At 41.2% G+C, this 25,550-nt stretch overlaps 2 protein-coding genes and 1 long non-coding RNA gene across 8 annotated transcripts in view; 1 reads left to right on the forward strand and 2 right to left on the reverse strand.

The window, feature by feature from the left end:
- cbfa2t2 (CBFA2/RUNX1 partner transcriptional co-repressor 2) overlaps positions 1–12,981 on the reverse strand; it is a 39,712-nt gene extending 26,731 nt beyond the window's left edge. The window contains exons 1-3 of one of the 6 annotated variants that reach the window (XM_044349568.1): positions 7,542–7,621; positions 7,384–7,450; positions 1,943–2,077 (exon numbers count right to left, since the gene is read on the reverse strand). In XM_044349568.1, coding sequence (XP_044205503.1) covers positions 1,943–1,961 — 19 coding nt within the window. In that variant the 5' untranslated portion in view covers positions 1,962–2,077; positions 7,384–7,450; positions 7,542–7,621. Of the gene's footprint in view, positions 1–1,942; positions 2,078–7,383; positions 7,951–12,725 lie in introns of those variants that run through there. The other 5 variants (XM_044349573.1, XM_044349571.1, XM_044349566.1 and 2 more) reach the window with 5 other exon arrangements.
- A 1,814-nt stretch (positions 12,982–14,795) lies between these two features.
- Positions 14,796–22,952, reverse strand: LOC122980659. Its single transcript, XR_006403065.1, has 2 exons — positions 22,859–22,952; positions 14,796–17,049 (listed from the first exon to the last, which is right to left on the reverse strand). It is a non-coding gene; the product is annotated as an uncharacterized LOC122980659 (long non-coding RNA).
- The window catches only part of snta1 (syntrophin, alpha 1), a 36,388-nt gene continuing 33,656 nt past the window's right edge, over positions 22,819–25,550 (forward strand). The window contains exon 1 of the mRNA XM_044348888.1: positions 22,819–23,213. Within this exon, the coding sequence (XP_044204823.1) occupies positions 22,925–23,213 (289 nt within the window). The 5' untranslated portion in view covers positions 22,819–22,924. The remainder of the gene's footprint in view (positions 23,214–25,550) is intronic.

Genomic DNA, 25,550 nt, shown 5'->3' on the forward strand with positions numbered 1-25,550 from the left:
TTCCCAAACAAGTAGAGGGATGAAGTGATCTGTACTGCCTTAAACCTATTACTTTTGTAATGGAAAGTCAACATGCTGCATCTGTGCATGCTGTATGGCTTCCTTTTACTGTAGCTGCACAAGCGTCACGCAGCTGTTTGCCATTGTGTGCATGTGTGTGAGATGAAGAGTGAGAGAGAGAGAGAGAGAGAGAGAGAGAGAGAGAGAGAGAGAGGGAGCAACAGAACAAGAGAGTATGCAGCATCTGTTTCTGTTCACACGCTCCCTCTTCCACTTTTAGAAAAAGTAAACAGCATTTTTTTGGAAAGGACAAAAAATGGGGAGAGAAGAAGGAGGAGGAGAAGCGGGAATAGGGGATTTGAAGACTTGGTGATTGAGTAAACCAGATAGACTCACCAAAAGTCAGTACATCAGTCCTCCGCATATGCGTGTGTGCATTTAAACCACAGGATGTTTAAAAAGAAGGAATAAACGTCCAATATAGTGTGTGTATGCCTCCGTTTTCAAGCATTGCTTTTTCCACCTTGAAATTTAAGTAAGATTTAGTTTTGAATCTTTTTTTTTTTTCATTACACAATGTCTTATATTTTATATTGACATCAGCAAACAAATTGGTAATTGACAACAAACTCATTGGATGCATGTGCTTCTAGTGAAAACTGTTTTCTCAGGAGTCATTATCATGACAATAGATGCCGATGCAGCCGGCCTGTAGCTGCATGAAAGAAGCACACAGAAGTGGTGGATGTGGCAAGAATGGTAGACTGCATCTCTAAAAAGGGGACTGATGGTTAACCTCAATTTTACTAAATGGCTTTTTAACTCTGGATAGCTGGGCTTTCACACCAACAATAGCAATACAGCAAAACAAAATCAAGGGGCTCTACTGGAGCAGGCATGTTGCAACAGGGTGCAGGTAAAAAGTACAAAATGCAAACCAGCAAGTTGAAAGGTTTAACAACATGCAAGCAGAATTGTACAACTCTAGAAAATTAAGTCTGTCCTCCATCTCCCAGCTGACAAGACGAGCAGCAAATCAGCATCAGTTCAAGTTACACACTGCAAGGTTTTTGGTATGCATGCTTGGCAATATTTAATAGGCTAATATAATACATGATGAATGACCACACAATCACAGATTTCTGCACCACAGTAAAAGTGGAGCCATAACTTTTTGCCACATTATGCTGTTTTGTTTTGTTTTTTGAGTGCTCCCCATCCCGTCTCCTAGAAATTAAGTTTATACTTTATTATGTTGACAGCAAATATGTTTTGCTAGCAACATAATGTTGGATGAATAACATTTTCTAGGAGACAGGGTTGGCCCTCAATTCTGCAATGGGGCCCTCACTCTTCTACTGTAATGGGTCCAGTGAATAGGGAACCCTTCAGTTTTGTCCGATAAAACTTTTCCGTTTTCACAGTTCACATATCAAACTGGGTTGGGAACCCCCCCCCCCCTCACTGAATTTTATACACATGATCCCGATCTTGTCCCACTTGATGCTTGATAAGTTTATCAACAATCCTCTAGTGTGGTGATAGTCAAGAAATTAGGAGGGTGAGAGTGAGATATCCTTTTACAAAACAAGGTCTGCTTGGCAAAATGCCTCATGAGCATTGCTTGTTGTTGCTGGAATCACATTCATTTTCATCAGGCAATACAACACGCACATGGTGAAAACATTTTCCCAACACTCACTGAGGAGTTTGAAAGGGTAATCTGAGAAATGGGATTTAACTGGGAAAGTAGCTGCCAAATAAGTTTAAAATGATGACAGAGATTTTCATAAGCTATAAAAAAAACAACTATCATGCCTCTTTGTGTGTGTTTTTTTTATACCAGCCACAGCTTCCTATAATCAGATGCTTCCCACTTCACACTGTGTTGATCAATCTTTGTGAGATTTTATGTGCATGTGTGAAGTGAATGCGGACTTACCAAGCTTGTCTATCATCATACAGTGTGGAAAGTGAGCCAGAACATCTCATTCTCTGGCCCGTTTCCCGCCAGCCTCGACTTCACTGGCCAGCAGATCTCTATAGGGCCCTGACACAACAAGCTGACCTGAGAAAACTAGCAAAAATAAAGGCAGACTTTCTTTGTATCACCTTAAACACACCACAAAGATAAATGACGGCCAGATGACCGCTACTATATATGAACACTCTGCACCCACAAGTGAGAAAGAAACTAGTCAGTCAAAAAAAAAAAAAAAAAACTACAAACAAAAAAAACAAGCTACAATTTTAACATCTCTGCAAATATGTTTAAAGAGTATAGAAATAAATATTGAGAATGTTTATGATTAAAGGTTGCAACTTGCACAGTAAAATTTGGTTTTGCGTCGCCCTTGGCATTGTCAGCCTGTGATCTTTTGCTTGCGGAAGATGAATTGAGAAGTTGAAACATAAGGAGAAACCACACCAAATGGGTTAAATCACTGGTTTGCTATAGCCAATCAGAATTCACACATAAATTTCCACTGCCAACGGACGCTCAAAAATGGCCAAAGAATGTTGGTTTAGTGTGTAAGAGCCCTTTATAAAATGGTCTCATGGTCTCTCTCTCTCTCTGTCTTTCTTGCTATCTGATAAAAATGTCTCTTTTGGTTAATTATTCATGTTGTTGCTATTTTTTCCCATCAAACCTCATTATTGCTGCCCCTCTGTCTCTCTAACCATCTTACCAGCATGGTACCCCTCCCTCTCTCCTTCCCCCTTTTCCCTCCATCTCATCACTGTTCAGATCCCTGATGCTGGCTAATCTGATGCAGCCATAGATTTCCCTGTCTGATCTTGCACGACCATATTTTCCATTACATCCTCCACAGCATATTTATCTAATAGGGACACGTCATTTTCCAGGTCCATGTCTGTCTGGAGGACCGATTACTGTAAAAAAAAAAACAAAAAAAAAAAACAGAGATTAAACAAGATGCTTCTCGGTAATAATTAAGGGTAAAGTGAGGGGGAGAGGCTTTTTTCTCTTTGCTTCTGCAGGATCAGATAAATGAAAGGTCATGTGAATAAAAACATATTACTATATGTGTTTGTTCTGGTATCGAAGGATGGCACTGGAGGGAAGAGATTCCCAGAACATCACCCTCCCATACATACACACACATACACTCACTTTTACTTCTACTTCCAACAGCTTTAAATACCAAAGAAATAGAAAAAAAACATTCAAATCTATTCTTCTTTCTCCACTTCTAGTTAAATAGTAGTTGGAAAACCACAAAATGGTTCTGGTAAGGGGTGTGGCTGAATGGATAAACAATTTTACAAACATGCCAGATGACAAAGTTTACTCTTCTTAGCTTTGAGGGCAAAGATTCTTATTCTGTGCCTCTTCCTGTTATCACTCACAATGCACTTAAATATAGCCAAATGTGGATGTTGTATTGAGATATCTTCATCTGTGGTCAGACTTCACAACTTTAAAGTTTGATTGACTGCATCTGAGTGACAGCTCAGGATTTATCATTTGACTTGGCTAGCAAGTAGCATATATAGCATTCCATCAAATTATTTTTTACACCCTTGTCATCTACCTTAAAATATAAACAGAAAGACAGTGTTGGAGACAACAGAAAGTTTGCCTCTTAGGGGCAATCCACATCGCTAACTACTTTTGAAGTGCTGCTGACAATTTTGACGTCACAGAACAGATATATCTCCATTTCTATAAATGTATTAGTCCCAACTGATTCTGATGCCACTGATGGTCCTTTTTTCCAGCACATTTAGAGAAGCAACCATTTGAGTCACATGTCTTGTCTACATGTAGTGAAATTTTGTCTACAATGAAATGAATCAATAAATAAAAATAATGCTGTTTTATTCCAGCATACTTCTCATGGAGCAAACTACTTTTGTCAATTTAATTTATTCAACTAATTATTAAATAATGTGAGGACAGCTGGTTCTGAGGACAGTGTGTTGTTGTTGGTGTGAAAGATAGAAGCTTTAATAGAGCTAATGTCCTGCGCCTGCAGTGAATTTTGAATAAAATATTTACAAAGTCAGTATTTTGAATATTTTACAACCTGTATTGTTTCATCAGCTAGCTGTCATTGTCTTCTCCTCTGTCTTTTTCTGGTGCATTGCTACATTTCTTGGCGCATTACTGCCACTAAAAGCACTAAGTGCATTCGCATCCTCATATGAATGCTGAAATACAAAAAAAACCAAACTTGTCAAATCATTGCTCCATAGCAACACCAGTGGTCAAAAACTTCACAGCATACCTTTAACATTGCGGACAGGCAGAAGTATGTCAGCCATGTGCAGCCTTTAATAGAGCAAACAGACTAACGTTTGCTGTCCCTGATCTGAGAAGCACCTGATTCAGCTGCATATTGCTGGAAGATGCACGGAGAACCCGTTTTTACTTATGAAGTGCTGGTATTGTCAATTGTATCTACCGTGGAGACCTTTTTTTGAGAAAACATATGTTTTTGTTGGTAAAAAAATGCTGAATTCATTTGGATGAAAGACCAAAAAGAAGGAAAAACGTTTAAAATCATCTGCATTAGTTTGTAGATGGTCTCAGTTCAAAACATTGATTCCCTTGTGGCTCGTTCACAGCTCATCCCAAAGACATTGAAAACAAATGGGTGGCTGGTCAGGGGGGTCCCACAGTGCCCTGACACAAAACAACCACTGCCTGGTACTTTACCCCCTCCTGACATCCCACTAGCCTGAACACGCCTCTCCCCTCCTCTCTTTCCCCACAGTCCACCAACCCACCCTTGCCCCCCCCCTGTCCTTCCATTCCACGACCATTGTGCCCTCCTTTTCAGACATCCTCATATCACCCATAACAAATGGGCCCCGCATTTTGCTCTCTCTCTCTCCTCCCCCTCCTTTCTCTTATTTTCTCTCTCTCATACTCTCTCTCTTTCTCTCCTTCACTCGCGGTGCCGATGAAAGGCAGGCATTGAGCCGGCAGTGGCATTCCAAAACCTCAGGCCTCGGCTCCAGTGTGTCTGGCTATTCAACACTGCTGGGAGCCATTAGTTTAAGTAAGGCCTGACCCGCCTACTCACCCACAGAAAACCCTCAGATCTCCTATTACACTCTGCACACAGAGGGGAGACACACGGCTGCTCTACGGGTGCAACGTGTGCGTATGTGTGCAAATACAAGACAGAGACAAATAAGAGATGAGTAAATATAAGAAGTGCGGGTATGATAGAGAGAGAGAGAAATGCATGCACGAGTGTGTGTTTATGAGTGAAAGGGGAAAGTGAGTGAGAAAAGTGCTTGTATGCTGGTATGAGAGAGACAGACTGAGAGAGTGGCTGCATGTGTGCTTAAAATTTATGAGCGGTGGGTCACACGCTCACTTGGCTGCATCTTCCGAAAGTTTCCACACAGGGAGGCCAAGTGCGTAGCCAGACGCCAAACCCTTCTCACCAATAACTCCCCTTAAACGATATTCAACAACCACGCACTTTTCGCAGTCTCTCCAGCCGCTCTCTTGTTTAACTTATGTACCAGATATGCTGTCAGGGATATCCATCTATGGCACTTATAGTTAAAACCTTAAATGCAGCAATTTTGCTAATTGGAAAATGATACCATGGACCAAAACTTGCTCCGTGTTGCTAGCCTTACCCCAATTGTCGGCACATAAACATGAATAGCTCTCATAAACAACTCCATGTTTGGGAGAAGTTGTGTGTTAAAAGAGCGTGGGCTCTCTAACACGTGGACAGGCCCACACACAGACCTAACACATACAGTGAGCAAGTCTACGCACTTCTTCGTGCATTGGACATTCCTCTCAGTACAAGAGGCATTCTTTTGTTCACAGCTGGCCAGTATACGATTTGTGACATTGGCACCTTTTTTTAAAGGAAACCCTTAATTAGGGCTAAAATCTGAAATGTATCAATCACATCATTTATAGGTCTTTGTAACGGTTGTCACATCGTAAAGACAAAGTGAAACCTTTATGCTGTAACTGTACTGTAACATGTTCATTTTTTCCCCAGTGTTAGGATATTAGATAATTAAGTTATAAAAAGCATAATTAGATAATAAGAAAATTTTGTACTGGCGGTTTAATGAATCATTTTAAGTGTAAACATGAATTAAAAGCCAAATAATTGATATCAATAGTGGGGCAAAAGTCACAACACTGGTGGGAAAATGCTCAAATTTAAGAAAGAATGGTCAAAGTCAAAGTAACAGAGACTAACTAGAACACTGGATCCTACATTCCTCATAATGCACCATAACTGTGTCTTTCATTAGATCCTCCATTCCTCCTTAATGCCCAATTCTTGTGATCCCCCACATTTCTAGGTTGTAATGCAGACTGATAAGAATTTTAGGGTTAAACCTGCAGTGCAGAACTTTTACATATAAATAAATGTCCGTTACATTCAGGCTCTTGCCAAATGAGTTCACACAATGCTGATTAAGTCTATCACTGTCAGATAAATCTCTCTGTATTTCCCAGTATCTGAGTTTTTAAATCTCATGTTGGGTGCAACATTCCCATGTTGGTCATCTGGCCATTAATCGTCCAGCTTTCCTAGACTTTCCAACTGTTAACGGACCAAATGGATCAAATTCTGACAGTGGAACAAGTCATTTTGTGGGGGTTTTGTGACACTCAAAACAATTTATCCACCGTTTTACAGCCGCAACAGGAGGTTACGGCCCGTGGTGTACTGGTCATCGGGAGTACTGGGACAAATCCCAGTGGGCCGGTGGACTGTCAAAAAATAAATTTTTGGGCCGTTGGACCGTCAAAACAAATCCATTTTAACCAGCCTTCTCTGCGTCCCTGTCATTCGGGGTGCACATGAGAGCGTGCTGCATTCCTGTGTCAGGCAATCACAGTTGAGCGCCCCCTTTACTCTCACTGCCAGAGGGGGGAGACAAAAGTCCCACACTCCAGCTTTAAGACCAAGCCGAAATAACCCTGATGACATCATCTGGGATATTTTTTAAACTTTGGACAACTCCCTCAAGAGCCACAGAGGACATCATCCGGTTGTTTTTACAGGCTAAGTAGTACTCCTCATGAGGTGTAAACTGAACTGCATGTGTAAAATTGGCATGGTGCGCCTTTAATGTATCTTAGTTATCATAGTAATGTATCACAGTCATGGACAAAAAGTATGAAGCAAAACAATCTATACTGACAGAACTAAAAAATTCCCTTTGTTTTTATGATAAAATGAAAATGTTATCATAAAAACAAATACCACTTGTAGTAGAACAGATTATATCTGATTTAGTGATTAGTGGGTGCAATAAAATTACCCTTGAAAGAGAGGAGCCAGAAAAAAAGTAATGTAAGACATTACCATTAATATTGCTTTCTATTTTCAATATAATAACAATAATAAATATACTTACATGCAGTGTCAAAAACTCCCACTCTTGTCAAAACCAACACTGAGCTGCTCCAATTCAATGCACTTAACTAGCAAATAAGAAAGGGAAAGTTGTGTTCACTGAAAAGCAGGCAATGACAACACCACCTACAATTTAATGTTACTTTATACTATGTGTACTTATGCCTGATGTGTGGAGCTTCCTGCTACCAGCAGTTGATTATAAACCATTCCATTCCATCTTACTTTTTTTCTTTCCCCAAGGCTGAAGGAGCAGCTGTGTTGTTCTCTTCCCTGGCGATTGCCACACCTGTGATTTGCAGGTGGTTCATCTGGCAGCGGAGCCGGGAACACCTGGCCAGGCAGAGATAGAGCCTCCAGGCTTTACTCCCTGTGTGTGTTCGTGTGTGCGTGTAATAGTTTTGGGGATTTCTGAAGGGCTCAATTAAAGCTGAGAGAAGATAACGGCTGGCTTTGGTCACACACACACATACACAGGCATGTGTTGGCATTAAGCCTCAGGGATGTTTGGACTTGTCAATGTTGCAATACAATCCTCAGTCTGTGTGTTTGTGTGTGTGTGTGTGTGTGTGTGTGTGTGTGTGTGTGTGTGTGTGCGTGTGTGAGTGTGAAATGGAGAAGGGGGTGTATTTACAGTTTTACATGTTCTGGTTCTTTTTCATTTCAAGACATAACAATCCAAACTAAACCTCTTCCTGTCTCTCCCATTGTGTCTTCTTAAGTTTTGCAGACCAAATCATGAAAATCTCTCCTACAAACGGAACAACAGGGCACCGTGGCAGCACCTGCTTTGTTGTTACTTTGTGAACCTACCACAAGTATGACATCTTGCTACAGTTCTCTGCTAGGACAAACAAGCAAAGACAACAAGCAGAGACACCAGCTGAGGACAAGACACATAAACAACAGCACCCAGAACACATTCCACCCTTGGAGCAAGAGCAGACAGAATGTTATGCACGTTTATGTGTGTGTGTAGCAAGAGAGCAGGTCCTGTTCTCTGACAGCAGAAGGCCCAGCAGGAGTGAAATCAGAGAAGGGACAGATGAGGTGAACTTGACAAAAGTCATAAATCTCACGACTGACACGTGGAGAGAAGAGCTCGGGAGTGAGATTGGCTTAGACTAAGATCCTCTGTCACATTCACTGTGTGTGTGTGTGTGTGTGTGTGTGTGCCAAGGCCACACATTATCTTTATCATTGTCTTGTCAGGATGTGAGGCAGTGATTATTTGGGTCAGAGACATTGCTGGATATGCTTGCTGTTGGAACAATAGTAAGCATAACATGTGTTTCAGCTGATAATTGATGATAGTAATGCTATAAAACATTGTGTTGAGTGTCTCTTCAAAATACAGAAACACTGACACAGTAAGCAGTGAGTGACATCTTATAAAATCTTCAGCAAAAACATGTGATAAAAAAAAATAAAATGTGTAGGAAAAAAATGGAAATGAATACAGCAATAAAAGTGTGTTATTATATTCTATTCTCTATGTGAGAAGTCTCACTTCATGGTTTGATAAGTATATCAAACCATGAAGTGAGACTTCTCATACAGAGAATACAGTCCTCAATAAAAACTCAAATGCAGCTGGATGTCAGCTTTCCTCTGGGCGATGACAGGCCAGCTGCAGTTGGACAGCATGGTGGCCAAGACAGACTGGTGGGGATAGAGAGAAGGATATGGGTAGACAAATGGAGACAGAAAAGGAACAGTGACTCAGAGGCAGGGAGAGGATGGAGGGAAGGAAGAAGAGGGAACAAAGAAGGATGGACGGAGGGAGTCCGAATGTGAGACAGAAACAGGAGGTGAGAAAGAAGCGTTGAAGTAACCCTGGAAGGCGTGGAGAAAAGGGGGAACCAATGCTAACTCCTCTTTGTCTGAGCCAAGTGGGAAATGATGGAAGGGGGGTGAAAGGCATGAGGACTGCGAACAAGGGGACAGGGGCATTAAAAAAGCATAATATGGCGATAAGTTCCTTTCACTTGACCACTCCGATTCTCCCAGTGACTGGGCCTCCTTGTTCCCAGCCAGTGTCTCTCCACTTAAAGTAGAAGAGTGAATAAATGCCTGCGCACAATCATGGGCCCTGCATCCCGCCAACCTGATAAAGGATATTTGTTTCCATGATGATTTAAATGAAACACTTTTAACAGATGAACACACAAAAGAAGCTTTAATCCTTTTTGGTTGAATGTTTCAAAAGCCATATGACAAATATGCTAAACCATTCTGAAACGCTGCGAGCCGCCTTTTGGAATAGTCAAATGTGTCAAAGCGATGTTTACGCTGCCTTGTGACACCTGAATACAGAGGTCATGGCAGTGGCTGGCAATATAACAAAATGACAGTGTTAACAACGCTCGGGAGCCGAGCTGAGACCTGCAATCAAGAGGGAAAAGCACAGGCCTGGGTTATCTTTCAGATGCGGAGAAGTGATGTTTTGTCAGGGGTAGGCAAGCACGGACACTCTAATAGCCCTCGTCTCCTATACGGCTGGTATTTCTGAGGATTGTTATTGGCGGGTGATCCTCGGCGCAAGATCACATCTGGATCCTATCCTCCCAGCCGCTCCGTGCAGTGCCGCACAGCAACAAGAAACAGCTGTGCAAAACTGGCTTCAATTAGCCTCACATTCTCTCTGACAGTTAATCCCTTTCTACTCTCTTCTGTCACTGTTTTTTTCCCCTTTAACTGTTCGGTCACTCCTGTCTTTCTTTTTTTTTTAAGCTTTGCTTCAGGTTGCCACACTGTCTGAAGTAATAGACAGGGGAACACAGTGTGCTGAATTGGAAACAGACCTCGGGACTGAGAGCTCAGAGGTCTCACGAAACACAGAACATGACAAATCCTATCTGCGTGAAAAGACTGATGATGCTGTTTGCAGTGGTTTGGGATTCAACACAAGGGAACTTGATAATAGGCTGCAGAGATGAATTATTTTCATTGGGTAGTAAACGTTTCATTACAATTAGGGTTCATTTAAATCTTTGACTACAATTTTCACAGCATGTGATCCTTAACAGTAGATATGTGACAAATGCAATTAAAGTCTGGTTAAATTGTCATTTCATCAAATATTATTACTTAAACAGACGATATCAGATTCTTTGTTGTGGTTCTCACATTTGGAGCACTGGGCAACAAAATGACCCCATAAATTCAGTCTTTATACATCTCTTTTCCCACTGAAACCACACTTTGCAAACACTTAAGTGTGATCCAGCGGAACAGCGCACTGAATAAAATGTCGCCACTCATGAGTCATTAATCAAACTCTGCTCAACTCAAATCAATTCCACTGCACAGCATCTTGACTCAGCTAACTGCACCAGGGAATCCAGCTCAGATTGGTCCTGTGATAGGAAATGGGAGCCAGATTTGAGGTAAGGGAGCCGATCTGATGGGCCTGATGAGCAAATCTGGAAGTTTCTGCAGTCATTGTAGCCCTGGGGCCCGAGTAAAACACTAACAGGTGGTAGTGCTGGTGGAAAAGACCCACGCAGAGACCAGAGGGAGAGAGAGGGATACTGGGCTCACAGCCTGACACACACAAACACACACCCAAGCACACGCATTGTGCAAAAACACAGCCAACCCCATTCATGACACATACAAACACACAGAAACAAGCACTTGCAGAACACAGAAAACAGACAAAAAGCATGCAAACTTGATGTACCAATGTGCACAATATATATACCTACAACACAAACACAGACTCATTCTCAGACACAAACACATGAATACAAACAGCCTACAGAGACTAGAACCATTGGAGGGGTGACTCAGAAAAGATCTGCAGGCACCTCTTTCTACCTCCAGCATAGGCAAATTCTCCCACATGGCAAAACACAAAGGGCCCACGTCTGGCAACACTAACAGCCGACTCAAGCCAAAACCAATTAGGTCTCTAATGCAAACCTGCAGGGCCCCTTTGTCGTTTATTTCCCCTTTTAATGTCAGAGGATTGGAATCTGACTCTGTAACCCACCCCAAAGAAAAGAAGGGAAAAGGCATAAGGGAAAATTATCGGGGCTTCCAAATTATCCACATGTTTTCAAGTAGAGCTAATTGAATCAAGAGAGTATGGAAATGATTGACTAGTGTGAGCGATGTTGAGCCTACATGCTCTTTAACACATTTTCTCTGAGTGTACACACAGCATCCCCAGCTTCCCAGAAGGCTATTTAGCTTTCTGCATAACATCAAATTACTACAACGAAACAACAATTATGGTAAAACAGAAGAATACGCGTATTTTATTTTTTTGTGTGTGTTGTAGTTGGAACCAAATTTTCCAAAACAGGGATAACTCTAAAACCCTGAATCCATCATGTTTATAGTTTCATATTACAGTACACACTCTGCTGCTCCCTGGTGGCCACTGTAACACCATCATCATCATCATTATCGTCACCACCACAACATCACCATTACAGTCATGTCTTTGTCATGCGATTATTTGTTACTCTGTGGTGAAAAGGGAGACCAATTGGAGTCCTCGGGGGAGTCACAGTGACACATGAGAGCCTACAGTCATGCCCTCAGGCCCTGCTGACCCTGCTGGCAGTACAGGACTGTACTATTGACCCCTGATGTAAAGCAGGCATAAACCGCAGGCACAGAGGGAAAAACCTCCGCTTGGCATCAAGCAGCAGCTCCAGCCTGGTTTCACACCGCCTGGTGTTTTTGTCTTGAAAAGCTGTAAACTCCAGATGGTGGAAAGAGAAAAAAAAACTTTGCCTGGTGGATTAAGGACTCCAAATCCTCCACTGAAAAGACACATAGACCGAAAAGCTGCTATTCAATCAAATGGGAGCATAATAGCTGTCTTGTGGGGGCTATATAAGGGATAATGCATCCAATAGAGTATGTGTTATGCATAGTTTATTCTCACTCTTTAATGGACCCTAATGAGCGTAAGATCTCAGCAGACAAAGGGATGACTGGGTTTTTGTTTGGTCATTAAAATGATTTGATATGATCTGAAGTAACACATTCAAACGTCTTTTCTGAATACTTCTCCCTCTCTGTGGGGGAGGAATCTGAAAATAATGGAGTGGTTTTCTTTTCTGTCCATATCAAATTATGTAGAGAGCCTAATTTTCCTATATTTTCATTACCTGGCAAAGGCAGCCTCTTCAGCTGAGATTCTGCTCCCTCATTATGTAAAACATAAAAATGAGACCATAAGGACATATGGAGCATTTGTTACGGGTCTGCATCATAGTGTGCAGGTGCAAATCTATACATACCTGTGGATAAATAATGTCAGGTAACTCAGGTGTGACGCTTCTTTTCACTCATTATGTTAAACATAAGTTAAAATCTACTTACAGTTTAAAGCACTCGGCATTCCGACCATGCTCCTCGTTTTTTAATTTTTTTTTCCCTCCTCCTTGGCAGAATGATGATATTTCGATCAGTCTTGTAAAGTTCAAGTCCTTCGATTTCTGTTCGGCAGGGTCTCTACAGAATGTAAACACTTTAAAAGCACCTTTACATCACTAAAACAGACTGAAAAAAAGAGACTGCAGGAGACGATCGATCCCGTTCAACAAGAGGCATCAAATATCGAAAATCTAGCGCAACAGAAAATATTTGAGTGGGCGGTACTAATTGTAAGCATTTAACCAGAAAGCCAGTAACGCTCCGTTACAGCAGGGAAACGGTGTCTCAGTAATGATTAACTCGGAGCGGCAACAATAGGACACCAAAGCTCAGCTCACATAATCCTCACAGCAGACACACTTCCATTGCCTTGAGCAAAGTCGTTTATGACCTCGACTTGTTGGTGTATTGATTTTGTTTTTCATAGCCGAAGTCTACAGCCTGGAATGCCTCCACAAATTGTCATTGAAACAAGGAAGGATAGTGGGAGCCTGGTCAAACAAAAATGATTGATTGTACTTGATAAATGACCACCATAATTGATTAATTTTTTGTTGTAATTGAAACGGGTGAACAAAATAAACATGTATGAGGTTAAAAATAAATGTTGAATATTCACTGTGTCATCTGTTGAGCCTCATGACACCAAGCCAGAACTCTCCAGACACAAAAACCTAGAATGTCAGACTGTATCTGGACCCCATCCAGAGTCTCTCTCTGTCATTCTTCTTTACAAGCATAATATTTGGATGCTGGCTGAGAGAGCTGTGAGCCATAGCACCCCCAACACACACACACACACACACACACATACACACACACACACACACACACACACACACACACATACAACCCCCCCCCCCCCCCCCCCCCCCCCCCCCCTACACCCACCCACATATGCCACACGCTCCTGTCCACCACCCCCTACTTTCCTCCCCTCCAGCCCCCATCCTCCACTCCTGCCAGGCTGCCACCTGCTCTCTGCAGCATGCTGCACAGCTGCTCTGCTACAATAACAAATTAAGGTCCACCGTGGCAGGCAGGAGTCATTACCTAATGCTCCTGCTATGGAAGAGCATAGAAACCCATCAGCTACCGACTATGTGTGTCGGGAACACAGGTTTTCCCCCCTTTATGTGTAAAGCGAGGGGCCAAGGGGCCACTAATTGTTCTGACGTGGAGCAAAGGATCAGGGGGTGCTACAGTTTGGGGACCCAGAAGCAAAGAGTCACCGCTTGCTGTGTCAGTGTCAGGAGCGAGTCACACGTTGCTGACTGTGCGGTTTTCACAAACAATGAAAGAAACAGAAAAGATCTGATGATTTTTCTAACAACACTTGATCAAGTCCATGTTTTAAAGTTATTTATTCACCATAAGCTAGTATTGAGAGACTGAGAGTTTCACATACTCAAATTTTATTGGATAACCAATAAATGAATCTACAGTATGAGAAGGTTACAATTTTTTTCTTTTCAAATTAAAATATTGTTTTCCTGTAGGGATGTTATTTTGTGACTCGCAGTCTGTTTCTTATCAATGTCATTAAAATAATATGTAGCCACCAAAATGAATGGGCTAGGTGTCAGTTACTTTGTTGAGCGGTTTATCCCTGCTTCATTATCTTGCAATTCATTAAAAGGCTAAAGATAAACTACATCAAAAAAAGTGACTGAGGACACTGTCAGAGAATACATTTTTGATTTGTTAATCAAGCAATAATGTGAAGGCACAATCCACAGAAGAGGCATGAATATCATATCAAGAGAAATATTAAGAAAAGAAGATATAGAAGAAGAAGTGTTAGATACAATTTACTTGGGAGAAAATGAAATAAATTCAAGGTCAACCGGTGTCACTGGCAACAATTAGTACTAATAAGAAACTATTTCTAGGCCTACTGTCTTAATGGATGGGGGCAAACTGTCTAGCTCCAAATATCCACCACCCACATAGCTGACAGCAGGTGCACACAGTAAATGGAACACCAGACACAATAAAGTGAAGAGGACAATGTTACTGTGACATATTGAATCACCTTTATTATGTTACAGTTCAGTCAAGAAACTTTTTATCAAGGTTTTAATTAATTTTGCAACAATAACTTTCTAACATCAATAACATTCACATTCTATTTTGGCACTGTGCTGGCATTACATAGTCACTGAGCACAAAAAGCTCCCTGCAGAGCTTGGGATACAAAACAGTCAAATGAACATAACATTTATTGAATGGAAAACATGGTGATTTAACATGAATCTAATGGCTGATGCAGGAGAAGGCTGTGGAGGTGGTGGGAATTAAGTTACTGTGTACTACACTGTATGGAATATGTGACTTTTAATGACTTCTGTGAATGCATGAACTACCACAGGTCTTCATTGCAGACACATTCTTATTTCAAATAACTAATGATTTCTCTGTCATGGCACATTCTTTTATTATTTCAACATGTAACTCTAGCAATAAGTGTAATCTAAATCTAGTATGTATTCAGTGATTTACCCATACAATGAATCAATCCAGACTAAACCTTTGATTGTGACAACAACGTCCTATCTAACTCATCTTGTCAACCAGCTATGTGACAGGTTAACAAAGAGATGACTAGTCAGTTAGCAGGAGGCTGAAGTCAAAGAAGAAACAGGCTCAGACGGTGGTGGGATTTGCCGTGGTCATTATGGTCCCTCTGTGTGACAGCTGGCCACTGCCCCCCTTCATCGCCTTTCAGCGTCTTTGTCACAGCCCCTTTAATCACACCAGCAGGACTGTTACACAGCAAATCAGCTGACCTGACCTACTGGCTGACTGAATGACTGTCTGAATGTACTGAGTTATAGCTTTCTACAAGCTGTAACCCTCTCCCATTAACCTATTAACATTAACTCAGGAACAGTTCTCACCATGCAAATCAAATGATTTGCAAATTTTAATTTAAAATTCCTTTCAAGACAATAGAAGATGTCTTGTTTATATGGAAAATCCTTGAAATCGGGTAAAAACAGCTACTTCCTCATAAGGATTGAACCATTGAATCAAAATGAGCCATTTCATTGTTGAGGCTCAGTCAGATCTACATTCATAAAAACAAAATTCTAGACCAATTAATTTCAATGTAATCACTCATAGAGACAAAGTAAAATGAATGAAGTTTGTTGTACCACTTTCCGATGTTACTGTGCAGTAAGAGAGGCTGTTGTTTGAGAATGTGAGATTTGTGAATGCTCAATATGAGCAAGATGACCAATACACCTTTTTATCTTTCTCTTTTCCATGTACCATCTCTTTGCATTTCTCTCAGGCTATGCTGTGAAGAACATGCAGGTCTTCCCCCCATCCTGACCCCACACATGTATCCTCAGCCTCAAATGCAACTGCCTACCCCTTAAGTAATCACTGCCTTGGAGTGATCTGACAGTGCCAACAGCACTGTGAAAAGATGCCGTGAATATATGAGCCCACACATTAAGCACATTTACCCTGATCACTTACCCTCTCCACTGTACAGTGGTTGACCTGACACATTCTTAATCCCTATGAGGAAACGCTTTCTCCAATTATTTGCTCTTTCACTTCACTGTACTGAGTCAAGAGGGGGCAAGTCATTAGCTGGGACTGTTTACCCTACTTTCTCAGCAGTCGTGCCATCTGTGTGAGCTCTGTAGGTTGCATAAGGCCTGGCAGATATAACACCTCCACAAAACCTGTTCTCTTTTAGCCATTGTCTCAGTCTGCTCCTTCCAATATTATCTCTTCTCTCCCGGTTGGCTTTTCATGACTTCACTCTGCTCACCAATTGTCTCTTCATGATTCTCCTCAGTCCTCACTTATTATAAATCTCCCCATTCCTTTATAATCTACATCTCTCCTCGCCTTTCCTCTCCGTTCCTCTCCTCCCCTCCTGTCATCCCCAACAGCTGACAGGCCAGACCCTGCCTGGTGGTGACACTTCACCCACACCGACCCATGCCGACCCGAGCCAGATCACTAGTCCATGTGAGAGCCAGAGCCAGAGCCAAGGCCAGGGTTTCTGCTGGGGGGGCTGAGGCCAGAAAGATGGCCCTAGTCATCATAATCATTCATTGCCTGCTGGTCCTTCTGTCCTCAGGCCTCCTCCCACTCCTCCTGCTTTTTTGTCTTCCTCATGTCAGGGCCACACGGCACGCGTATCAGCTGAGCCCAGGATGGTCGGAGTCAACGGGGTCAGGTGGCAGACGCCTGGTTAATTCTCCCGAGGCTCCAAAGTGCTTGCATCAGCTCATACAAATGGACACTGAAATGCACAGATAGAGAATAAAAAAAAACACACATATTCACAGAGACGCACAAGCACAGCGTTCATTGCACAAAATAACAGTTATTACAATGAGATAAATTGTTGGGGGGGGGTTGATGAGGGTGATGGGGCATTGGGTCTGTCAGACAAACAGTTAGATCTACATTAAGAAGGAGGAGGGGAAGATTATAAACATACGACCAGATGGAGAGAGAGATAGCCCTATTATGTAGATCCTGTCTCCTCTACTCCGCTTGGATCCCTCATGCATATATACCTTTACATTATTCAGTAGGTTATAATGAGAGTAACTGAATGTGGGGTTAAAAAGAAAAAAGGTCGCTAGGCGGTTTAGATGGCAGAAGGTGGGCCACAGGTGTACAAGCCTGGGACTTATTCTTCTGTTTGACCTCTCATTATCACCCCAAGTTCTGATTCATTATTATCCTGTGTCCTCGGGTGTTCAGGGAGCAGTGTGGTGTGTCTGTCTACCACAGTCTGTTCACTGCACAGTCTGTCATTCATATTTTGAGAATAAATTAGTCCATATTTTAAAATCTATTATTGTCTGCTCATCTGTTTGTCTGCTGTGGTCTATCCATCTGTGTTTCTTACTATTTGTTTTTTGCCCCATTTCTGATCACTTTTTACCCTCTCTGCTCATTTTGACCACATATCCAGATACTTCTCTAATGGCTTGGCAGGCACTTACCAATATAACCGCTCAGATGGATTACTGTAAAACTCCACAATCATCACGTCTGTTACTTTAGACTTAAGTCTTATCAAAATCCTGCTGTCATATCTGCATATCTATCTTCATCTCACTCACACTAATCTATTTTTCTTTTTTTGCTCATGATCAGTTCATCTATCTGTCCTGGACAGCCTGTAGAAGAGAGGTCTGGTCTGTTGTTTCAGAGGAACAGGTGGGGCAGGCTAACAGTCAGCACAGGCTTGACTCATGCACACACACACACACACGCGCACACACACACACACACATGCAAGCTGCAGGGAGGAAGGCAGTCAGCCGCTCAGACACTGGCCCATATGGTAGACCTCTGGAGCTGTTGCCCTTAGCAGAGTAGGGGAGGGATGGATGGAGGGATGCAGAGATGGCTGGAGGATGGCAGGAGCAGGAGGAGGCAGAGGGAAACTGGGGGGAGGTTGAAATTAATCAGCAGGACACCCCAACTGTCCACTGTCTTTGGGGAGTTGAGACATGCATATATGTGGCTGATTGAACCAGGGGTCTGGGGATGGTAAGTGGGGGGTTGTAGTGCGTTTAATTGTGTGATTGTGTGAGTGTGTGTGTGACAAAAAGCGAGTACATTAATGTTTGTATACCCTAACAATTTTCTAAACATTTCATTTCACTTGATTTTATTGACCATATTAATATTTATATTAAATATACACATATTGCACAAACCTGTAATCATTAAATTCTCCCTTTATATCTCCATAAATAAAACAGATACAAATCAATCAATCAATCACACAATGAAAATATATTCTATCTTGAAATAATGTTTTTTCGGAACTTCTGCTTCATGTTTTTACATTCTATGGCAGATGTATTTTGTGCAATACCCCTGTTAGAATGTATTGCAAATGTTTAACACTTTGACAATGACAGATTATTTGTTGTTTTTGATCTATACCCCACAATACAATTGGGTCTGACATTAAAAAAAACATGGCTATGAGATTATTAAAGAGCAGATTTTAGTTTTAGTGTAATTTGAGGGTGTTTACATCCATATTGGGTGAACAGTGAAAGGAGATTGGGTGAAAATGTGTATTAAGGGCTGAAAGCCCCATAGTGTTCATCTGATATAGATGTGAACACCCACAAACACACTTTAAGCCAAAAGTCAGGACTTAAACCTCAGTCATTGTTTCATCTCAAGTCAAAGCTGCTGGAGTAGAGCCACAACAATAGAAACCGTGTCACTGTCCACATACTTAAGGGCGGCACTATGCATATGCTTCCATAGGACGAGCAACTTTTCCGTACTATGCACGACTACATCAACTCCAAACTACAAATGTGTTTTCTGTGAGAGGACATCTATTCTTTTGTGTGTGGGCGATCCTTACAAATCCTGTTGTCCCATTCACTGAAGCTTTGAAAAAATATGAAGGCTTGGTACTGTGAAAGATAGGCTGGCCACCTGCCACTCACCACACAAAGGCATAGACTGACAGATGTATAGACAAGAGGTCAGATGGTCAAACACTTTGTCATAATGCTAAACATCATTATGTAGACACACTGCTTAAGTCAAGCACTGTCATTGAAGCCCCTCATTCATTGCTGCTGAGCTCTTTATATGTGTTGTTCAACACATGTGCTAAGTACTACATCCGAGTGTCTGTCTGAACAAAGAGCTGTACAACAGTGCAAGCATAGGTGAAAGTTTATGGGAAGACATCAAAAAACTGTATATAGCCTAAATTATTTGTCGTGTCCATAACGATGAATAAATTTAATGGCCACTAGGGGGCACAAGAACTCCACAACATGCTGACAGACACAAACCTGATATATTATCACCTTAAGAATTTGTAATGGCTAACATGTTAGCAAACACTGACCTACTTTCATATTCAGACACATAGCAATGGTAGCATTTATTTGGAGTCTCCATCTTTGTAGAGTTTTGTTTGTTTTTTTTTCTCCTGAGGAAATATCTGGCTCTTTAGCAGGCTAGGCAGGTAATGTACAGTTTTTATTGAACAATGGAAGCTGCTAGAAACTGCTAGATGATGTTCAGCATCACATTTGAATCTAGATTAATTTTGAATGTTTATTTATTTGTTCATTTATGCCTTTAAAATAAATTAAACTAACTACTTAAATCAACCATTTGTAAAAAATGGTTTGTTTATAAGTACATTACACACGTGCATAATGTCCTATTACATACACATTGCTCTTGTTGATTAAGACTATAATCATAGTGGCTTGAGCGGTTCCTAGTAAATGTTTTCTTTAAAATCTAGGCTTAGATAAAAATTTCTCTCTCATCATACCATCTGGACAACTGAGATCTGTCACTGTGTGCAAGTGAAAACATTTGTTGATCAAAACAAGATTTCTTCAATCAAAAAACTTCTTTGCCATCTTTCCTTGAGTAAAAACAATGTTTTCAAAGTCAGTATTTCTTAATAACCTACATGAAGTGAGTACTAATACACAGCACTTTACTGGACATATGGTTGGATATGAACTTAATAACTGTGGTGCATTTAATCCTAGGACAGATTGCGCTGGTGTAGAGTTAGTGGATGGCACAGTGATTGTATCTTTAATCTTATGCTCAAGAGATTGATCCATATATGGTATGGCATATATTATTATCAATCTGTGAAGAATATGTCTGCCTTAACAAGGTCAGAAAGATTATATTCAGTCTGCTTGGTCTTATTTGAGAGCAAAAATAGTCAAATGATGCTGATATCTTGTCATAAATGTTGTGCTCTTTTATGCTTATATGTTTTTGACTAGTTTTTGTCTTTAACTGGCATCACAGAATAATTGGAAATGCTGCTCAATGTCTTTAAAACAAACAAGGGTAAAAAGTATTGAATATTCCCTGTCAGATATCTGTCAAATTCAAAAAGGTGCCCTGGCCTGCCACCAGGGTCTGCCTGTCTTAATGTAATGGAGCCATTTAATCACTAGGGGGAGACAGAAGACTGGCAATGTACCTTTCAAAAAGCCTGCGTTGAGCAGAATATTCAGTTTGTTGCATGTGCATTATGTTCAATGGTTGCATGAAATTAAGTTATAGGAAATAAAGCTTCTACCCGTAAGACATTACAACTATTTCTAATTTAATGGTGCAGCTAAGGTTATTGTATAATCTTTCTGCTGAGCCGCTTTTGGAAGTTTCATTAACAGATGAGCATTATCTGTATGGGTCGAGCATTTTTCAGTCAATGTTCCAAACTTGTTTTCATTAAAGGAGCAATCACCCCTCACCAGCCCACCCAGAAGAAACCAGGGTTTTCTAAAATTGGGTGCAGGAACTCCTTTGCTATTTCACCTGCTGTGAAGCAAATGCAACACAGGCTGCCACACACACACACACACACACACAGCTGAGTGGTGGCAGATTACTTGCAGATGCAATAGAGCATAGGGAATGTGGACTGCTTCATCAGCTTGTTTAAGTGACGCATGTTCTTAATGTCTACTCAATAAAAGTGCACCTCTGCTGAGTCACCAAGACAGTGCAATACTTAGTCATGTGGAGTTGGACTCAGGGTCAAGACCAAATGGCATGGTCATAGCTTAGTACTACTGTCTCAAACATATATTTGACAGCATTTTCCATATTATTTCCAGTGGTGCATTGGAATATGGATTATTCAAAGACAAAACTAAAGGTTACAGCTAGATAGCATTACTATTTATTGTCTTACCACTGCATAATTTAATAATGGATAAGTCCATCTTTCTTTCTAGGATAACTACAACCACCAGAGCTTGTCTAAAGTAAGAAATCACATGAGATCACAGATAGAAAAGATAGATGGAAGACAGAAGGTAGTGAAGGAAATGCATTTGGAAAAAGAAGTCATTCAAAATGTAGTCTAATGGAATGAAAATCAAATTGGAAATCATGTGGACACAAAAGGATAGTGGCATCCCACTGTTTAGCATAAAATCTCGAAATTGATGCCATTTGATAGTCTTTTTTTATTTTTTTATCCAAAGCACCATATAGTACCATAAGTGCGCATTCATGAAATGGGTGTAACTGTTGTGAATCAAATAATTGATCTAAACAGTGATACCCACTGAAAACTTTTAGAAGGAAGATACAGAAAAGTTTTTTTTTTGCCTCTTTAAGTCTTTCTTTGCCCTTATGGAATTCCCAGTCTGGCACAATAGGTTTGGTTCTGGTTGTTGGCCAGTATTGATTCAGCTTTGTCAGTGCTCATATACTGTGCTGCCAACTCATTTCAAACCTAAAGGAGGGAAGTAAGGCAATGCCACCATTCAGAGAACACCATGCTTGTCACCAATTCCCTTTTAAGATTTTGTTGGTTATTGACTGGAAGGATTATTTTCCACAAGTACTTTAACTACAAGGCAGTTGCCACATCCCAGAATTTTCATGGCCTCATTTTCTCTTCTCAATGCTCTTTCGGGGGGCAAATCAGGTTATTTCTTTGAGAATTAATGCGTCTAAATTATTCTTCTTTGTTTTATGCTGAGAAGTTCCAGAGCAACATGGTAAAAAATTGGCTTCTTTATCATTCTGTTGCTACCATCACTTCACATAGAATTATTTCTGTCAGCAGAGGTTAAACTGAACACGATTTGTGGATTTCATGCCTGATATGAGCCCTATCTACTGGGAAAGCAGAGCAGTAGCCTTAGAAGCACTATTGATTTTATTTTCTTCATGACAGAACGTCTGTATATATCAGTGAAGTGATTTTGTGTCTGTTGGGCACATAACAAATTAGATCTGTGATCTGAGCCCGGGTGGTTCAATGCACTCAAAATAAATAAATATATAAATGAATCAAAACTTAATTATGTGTGACTCAACCGCACACAGTTCATTAATGGAGAGACTCAACAAGAAGCTCTTTGAACTTTGAGTGTGTGTGTCAACACCGTTGCTAATCGTATCACCCTCAATTAACTTTACTTCTTACAACTGGATAAACCTCTTTGGAGGGGGGCAAAATCAAGGGGGGGGGAGAGAGAGTGAGAGAGGGGGGATTGTGTACAGTGTGTGTGTGTGAGTGTGTGTGTGTGTGTGTGTGTGCCTCCTACCCCAGCCCTCCACCCCCTATCTCTTTACAGGACTGCCAGCCCGTCTAGAGTTATTCCAGGAATGCGATGAACATGGCTGCCGCGATGAAGGCGCAGAAAACGGGACTGCTGGAACTTCGAGTGACCGTGGACCGCTGGATCCGGGTGTTGGCCACACTTACCGAGGACACGCTCACTGTAAACCCCGGAGAAGGTGTCGAAGATTCCGCGAAGCCCAATGCGAATCCCGCCGGTGCTATCAACGGAGACCCCCCGAATCTGAGCTCGTCCCCGGTCCCAGAAACCATCACCAACGTGAAGCGCACAGTGCGAGTTACCAAGCAAGATGTTGGAGGACTCGGAATTAGTATCAAAGGTAAGACAACCGCTTCAAACAAGTAGCAAAACAGCTACAAACGGCGAGTCACTGTCAGTTAACTCAAGTTGTGGGCAGGAGTTTGAGTGTAGTTTCTGTCAACGACGTCGAAAACGTGTCAGTTAACTAACCGTTAAAGCCAACAAATGTGCGTCAAAATCTACTGATGGTTTCTCCAGTTAGATTTTTGCCGTTAACTTACACTTTAATATATTTCTGTTTATGACTGTTTGCACACAGAAAAAAAAAATGACAGCTGTGATTATCTCAAGCTGTGCCTCACTTTCAACGGGGAACCATTTCAATGTCCCAGAGTCACCGGAGATCTCAATAAGCTAGCTACTGTGTTGTAGATTTAGACTGGTCTCAGTCTTAGCAAACTGTAAACCACTAACTAACTTGGTTAAGTTAAGAAAAGAAGGAAAATACATATTATTTTATGCTACGGAGCACTTTCTTTGGGTAAGACAAATGCTACCTTAACGTACATTTCCTTAACGTGAAATGTATAACGCTAAAACGTTAATGTAGGCTACATTATAAAATCACGGGTTAAGTTAGCTACTCTTTCCTTCAAAAACACCTGTTTCAGCTAACCTTACTAGATGTCATATGATAGCTACCAATAATTAACATCACTTTACTATCAATCGTGTTCTTTCTTTCTTTATAGGTTTAATAGAAACATTTCCATTTTATAAACCAAAACACAGTATATCAGCTGCAACGATTTGCAGTTGTTTTGTATTATAAAACTTATTTTATTTCTACAATCATGCTGGCAATATATCTGACATGCCTTATTCAAAGTGTTATTTAGATGCATATACTGTACCTGTAATTGAAATAGGATTGTCATGTCACTGAAAGGTATGGCTGAGAACTAATTAAGTGCTATATAGGTGAAAGCAGGGCAACAGAAACAGGACTAAATCCATTACTGTTTCTACAGAATATAAACTGCGTGTTTGAGTAAAAGATCCATTTTGCTGATTAAGCTTGTCTTTGATGCGAAAATGTATAGACCCTGCGGCTGCTAAAATCATGGTTACAACAGGATTGCTTCTCTAACTTCTCAATGGGAAAAGGTTGTGACCTCTCCATATCTTACAAGTCAAGCTTACATACCTGTATCGTGCACTGTGCAGTGGCTGTTAAAAGCCTTTTCCTTGTCCTGTTTCCTTGACCTGCAGCAACAGGGTACTATCTCAGTGGAGATCTCAATGTGAAGGAGACTGAGAGGGTTGAGCATTGGGAAGCTATGTAAATACACAAGATGGGGTTGATAGTGTAGCGATAAGGCTGACTAGGAAGGAATATTTTGATTTTGCTCAAACATTGTTTTCCAACAAGTTCAAGCCCATATCATTTCTATGGCATCTACAGTATATTCACTTTACACTGCAGGTGCTTTAGGATGTCTTTTATATCTTATCATGGTGAAGGTTACTCACCTTGGGTTGGTGACACATGCACTATCACAACAAACATCAAGGCAGTGCATTGAGTAGTGAATAATGGATCTGCATTCTGATATAGACGTTTGCACATTGCCTTTTGAACATGCATGCATGTAAGTTAAGTCCTTGACTTGCTAAAAGCTCTGCAGTCTGCATGTATTGACAAGTTATCACTTGGCCATTGGCCGATGGATGGGTTGATCTGATGGATAGATGTGGACTCGCACCATTGTCATGTTGCAGAGATGGCTCATCATTGTAGCTGTTCATTTTAGTTCAACCGCCTCTACCACCACTACCAACAACAACAAAGCCAGCACCTAACGACATAAACACAATGTCCATCTCTGTGGAAATGGGTGGCTTTGAAAATCAGACAGCATGTTATTAAAACAAAATCATAGCTGGCACCCTGCTGGCTTGACATTGTTGTGATGCTGGTTGTTCAAAGGCAGCGATGAAGGGAGGGAAGAAGAACGGTGTAGCAGCGGGATAGACAGAGAAAGGAGGCAAAGGCACAAAGAGCAAACTAATGATGAAATGGAAGAAGGAAAAGAGGTCAAATGAGAGGCATTAAAGAAAGGAAGAAATGGTAAGTGTCAAAAAGAAACCGAGTGAAACAGAATAAGAACAGGGTGGAACTTGTGGGCTAGCTGACCCCACAATGTGAACAGCTGAGAAGCGCAGCCCACAGCAGGCAGTTGTCATTGGCTAAAGATGAAAGCTATGTAGCTGGGAGTGGTAATTTTAGGGAGCCCACCCCAGCTTGCAGAAAAGCATGGAGGGAGGCAGTCAACCTTTACTCTCACATGTCTAAATTTAAGAGGAGCGGCTAGGAAGCGAGGCTCCAGGTCTCTAGACAGGCCTGCTGGTCAGA

Source organism: Thunnus albacares, chromosome 4, assembly GCF_914725855.1.
Source record: "Thunnus albacares chromosome 4, fThuAlb1.1, whole genome shotgun sequence".
Taxonomy (NCBI): domain Eukaryota; kingdom Metazoa; phylum Chordata; class Actinopteri; order Scombriformes; family Scombridae; genus Thunnus; species Thunnus albacares.